We start from the raw sequence: 4862 nt of genomic DNA, 5'->3' as shown, positions 1-4862 counted from the left end.
GAAGCTAAGTGTCTACATTTTGGTGCAGGGAGTCTCGTCTAGTCTGGCCTATGTTCTGTCCTCTGGAGCTTTGCAGGCCTCCAGGGAGATGTCTCTCCTTTCACTACGGCTGGTGACCATGGCCCTTGCTTTGCCTGAGGTCTCGAGTTCCCCCTACTCCAGATCTCTTCTTGTCAGTAGGTTCTGTTATCACTTCTTTGTCCTTTATAGAGCTCGGTGGCACTTATGTCCTGGAAAAATAGTTCTCAACCCTATCATACCCCCACATCGTTGGTCCCCCTTTTTTCATAATACTCTTTGTTTAAATTGAGCTGTGATTTACTGCCCATAAAATTCATGAATGTTAAGTGTGTAGTTGATGCATTTTGTAAAATATATATTTTTTCCTCGACCCAGAAAGTTCTCATGTGATTTTTTTTTCCCCCAATGTTCAGTTTCCTTTAATGACCCCCATTCTCCCTGAAGGGCAGGTGCAGGCAGCTAGGCGATGGCAAGAGATGTTCACTTGAAGATCTTGCCCTGATTGAAGGCTTTGCCTACATGCTGGAAGGCGCCATCCCAGGAAAAGTGTTCTCGAACCAGCGTTTGGGTCTCCTCGCTGCCGGGATCCAGTTTCCGCCATGCGTATGACTCGTAGTCCACCTGCCAGTCTAGGCTCGGCGGAAAGGCAAGCTCTTGGCCTCGGAAGACCCAGGCTCCAGAAATGGAGCTGCTATTGTTGGTTCCAAAGAGAATGACACTGGCAAAGGCACTCTTCCTCAGTTTGTCCAGTCGCTGGAACATTCCAGTGATGAGGTTGCAGCTCATGAAGGTCTGGGTGAGCTCTTCAGGGAAGCGGTACTCAGAGTCCCCCAGGGACCAGCCACCCTGATCAAAGTGCTCCCAACAATACGGCAGCGCCGTGGAGTGCGCGTCCTCGTTGGAGTACCTCCGCCTGAATTCATCCAACACAGAGGTGCTCTCGGGCAGGCGAGCAAAGGGATCCTCAGCCTTCGGCCCCGTAGCCAGTGCCAGCCTACATTCGTCCTGCTCCTCAGGAGCGGGGGCCTCCGCCTTCTCCTCTGTCCGCTCTGCCTGGGGCTTCTGCTTCTCTGCTCCAGAACCTTTCTGTTTCCGTGGGGTGTCCTTTTTAGGTTGGCCCCCTGCAAACTTTTTAGCATCACATTGGGCCGTTTACTGACAGAGTTTCACCTCCCCCAAAATAGCCCGGAACTGGGGCTGGTTAATGCAGGTGAGGAGCCAGCGGCTGGTATTAGGGAAGGCCTGGCGGAAAGAAGGCTCCAGAACCTGTTTATAAAGCCACAACAGGGTGCAGACAACTGTGATGTCAGCCAGCGTCACGCGTTCGCCCACCAGAAACGTCCTCGTCCTCAAGTGAGCATCCAGCAGCCCCCGAATTCGCCTCACCTCCTCCTTTGCATTCTCTGTGGCCTGCTTGTTGCGATGCGTGATGCCCAAAGTGGGGAACACCCAGGTACTGGCTGGGGGCACTGTGTCGCTATCCGCAAAGCTCCCCTGCTGCACCATCTGCGCTGCTGCCTCGGGAGTCCTTCCCCGCAGCTCCTCGTTGCTCACATAGTAGGCAGTGGCATTGCTCGCAAACACACAGAATCCACCGTCGCCCTCAAAGGCTGAAACCTTGCCAGCAGGACATTTGCGGAGAAACTCGGGGGTGCGGTTGGTTTGGCCAAAATGGAAGTGGGGTGGTGCGGAGAGCACGCGGACCTGAACCCCGCTGTACTGAGCGGCAGTGAGGGCCTTGAAGGCCCTCGGGTTTTCAGAATGTGTGTACAGGGTCCCAGCGTGGTGATTCCGCAGAGAAAAGGCCTCATGTGATCTTTTCCAGTTAATCTCCCGTAACTCAGAGGAAGTTTTGATTTTCGTAATCAACATTGATTAGATTTCCCTGTCCTAAAATTTTATGTAAATGGCATCAATTATCTTTTGCTAAACAGAAAACTGTTGACAGTCATTCCCGTTTGAATGTGTACCAGTAGCTAGCTCATTTTTATTGCTGAGTAGAATTATGTTGCATAAGTATAACACAATCTGTTCATTTACCTGTCGATAGATATTTAGGTTGTTTCCGTTTTAGGACAATTATGAATAAGGCTGCTATGTATACGCTTGTACAACATTTTTTGGACATACATTTTACATCTCTTGTACAAATACCTAACCATAAATTTACTGGGTTGTAGAATAGATGTATTGTTTACTTTGTAAGAAGCGTCCAGTTTTCCAAAGGGCTCGTGCCATTTCACTCCAGCATCAGTGTAAACAAACTGCAGCTGCTGCACATCTGCACCAACATTCAGATTGTTCTTTTATTGTTAATTTTAGACATTCTAGTGAGTGTAAATTATATTAGTGTGATTTTTTAAAATTGTAATTCCTTTACTTTCCAAAGATAAAATCCATAGATATCATGACCTAACTACATATGAAATTTGAAACATAAATCAATATAACCTGATTATAAATAAATACAAAGTTACAAATAAAAATAATATGTATTTACATATGAGATACTCAAGTATTCCTGCACTATAAGACATCATAAAGTAGGCCAGTCATTTCACCTCCAGGCAGAATCACCATAAATGCACCAACTCTAATGAATACAATAAATACATTGCCTTGATCATTCATGTATAATGTGAGGCGCTGTTATCTGCAGTTTATTTTTTTTATGTTGAAACATCTTCGTATAAATTTCTGGAAACAACAAAATACAGTATTTTCTTAATTTACATGGTAACATTCTGAAATTATTAAAACTGTGCAAAACAAACTTTGAGTTCACATGCATCTGGAATTAGTTCAACACTAAGGTAGTTAGATTTTCCATGGCCATGAATGCCCAGAGGAAGGTGAGAAATTTGTGCAGATTGTCCTCCCACCAGAAAATGTCTAGCATCTCTGGCTTCTAGCCACCCTGATACAACGTGACAGTCAAAAATCGCTCTCACACTTTAACAACTCCCACCCAGAACCACTTCTGAGCACCACTTAAGGTCTGTGGGCAGCCAAAGGCACTGACTCAGCATCCATCCCACCAAACTCTGCCCTCACAGGTTCTGCTCTATCATTGTTCTGCCATTGGGTCACTGTGCTGCTTTAATTTAAATTATATTGTAAGACATTTTAGGTTGGGTTCCCCCAGGAAACAGACATACAATGCAGACCAGGAAGGGCTCTAAGGAACAATCCCTGTGAGGGAGTGAAGGAAGCAAGACTGGGCACAGGAAGAAGTTGAACTGCAATGCAGTGCCGCAAAATCCACAGCTGATCACAAACAGGAAGCCGGGGAGCTGGGACACCCTTCAGAGTTGTCCTCACTTGCCGCAGTTTTGCTGCTACAGATGCAAATGCAGAGCAACACTCGTGCAACTGTAGCTAAAGAAGGTGCTACCTGCACTGCAAATAATCTTTTTTTTCCTGGATTCGTTTATGAGTTTTTGGTTTGTTTTTAATGAAACACGGGCAGAAGGAAGATGGAGGAGTATTTGTCTGAGTCTCTTCAGACTGCTATAACAAAATACCCTAGACTGGGTGGCTTATAAACAAGAGAAATTTATTTCTTACAGTTCTGGAGGCTGAGAAGTCCAAGGTTATGACAGCAGCATATTCTAGTCTAATAAAAATTTGCTTCCTTGCCTGTCTTCTCTCTGTAACTTCACATGGAAGAAGGAGCAAGAGAGCTTTTGAGAATCTCTTTTTACAGGGGCATTAATCCTATTCATGAACTCCCAAAGGCACTACCTCCTAACACCATCACCATGGGGGTTATAATTTCAACATCTGAATTTCAGGGAACGCAAATCTTCAGTCCATAGCAGTAAACTTCATTATAATTTGATTGTGTAGGGCAAGTGGAATGGGAAAGGTGGGAGAGATTTGTAGACAAAGGCCTGTGAAGAAGTTCACTGTTCACTGCCCAGTTTTGATCATGTTTATTAACTTTCCTTTTTTTAATATCTTTTCATGTTAAGGAACTATTATAATCCCCCACCTTACAGATGAGAAAATTGAGGATCAGAGGTTATATTACTTTTTTTAAGCTCTCACAATTAGTAGACAAGCCCATTATTCCAGCTCACAGCCTTTTTCCACCAGAACCATCTCAGATATTTTCACACTAAGCAGTATGTTAAATTTCAGTGGTGAACTAAAATATTAAGTATTAAATCCTTACTTTTTTCCTTTTGTGCTCAAGCTCTCAGGGGCTGGCTCAAAATGTGCCTGGTTTATTGTCAACTGAGCACCAAAGTCAGAGAGAAATCTCAACCTGCCTATGTAAAAAAAATATATATGCGCAGAGGCACTTCCTATTCCCATTCTATTCTCAGATAGAATCCCATAGTATCAGATGATAATAGCAAGGAAAAGGACAAGATTTTAAATGCATACCTTTTTTATTAGAATCAATATTTACCTTTTAAAACAAATATCTGTTAGTAACAGATCCTAACGTTTTAAGAGCCTTTAGACAGAGATGAATCACTCTGATACTTTAAAACCAAATTTAAATGCCAGAAGACACATCCAAATTAAAATCAGTGTTTTTTTTAACTTAATCTCAAAAGTATAGGTGAAAATTGTTCTAGATCCATATTTTCAAAACAGAGCTCCACCACAATAAAACTATTAATGATACCACCAAATTTGGAGTATAACTCATTTTCATTTAATGATTATATCACATTTAAATAAGTTCGGACTGGTATGAGTAAAGCCAGTGACCTATTTTTTAATGTCTTGGGCATGTGGCAACAGCCCATACTCCAGCAATCTCATGTCCTTAATTACTTTACCTTAACTATGTGGCTGGTAGTAATATGGCTTCATTTTGTTTGTCC

At 43.2% G+C, this 4862-nt stretch overlaps 1 protein-coding gene across 1 annotated transcript; it reads right to left on the bottom strand.

Annotated features, from left to right (window-relative positions):
* Positions 1-424: 424 nt before the first annotated feature.
* LOC130855640 (elongation factor 1-gamma-like) lies at positions 425-1797 on the bottom strand. The gene is made up of 2 exons (XM_057739506.1): positions 1329-1797; positions 425-1001 (listed from the first exon to the last, which is right to left on the bottom strand). The coding sequence occupies exons 1-2, from the start codon at positions 1525-1527 to the stop codon at positions 502-504; spliced, it is 699 nt and encodes a 232-aa protein (XP_057595489.1). The 5' UTR covers positions 1528-1797; the 3' UTR covers positions 425-501.
* Between the last annotated feature and the right edge of the window lie 3065 nt (positions 1798-4862).

The sequence above is a fragment of the Hippopotamus amphibius genome, chromosome 6 (assembly GCF_030028045.1).
Source record: "Hippopotamus amphibius kiboko isolate mHipAmp2 chromosome 6, mHipAmp2.hap2, whole genome shotgun sequence".
NCBI lineage: Eukaryota > Metazoa > Chordata > Mammalia > Artiodactyla > Hippopotamidae > Hippopotamus > Hippopotamus amphibius.
This window is presented reverse-complemented; position numbering and strand designations above follow the sequence as displayed.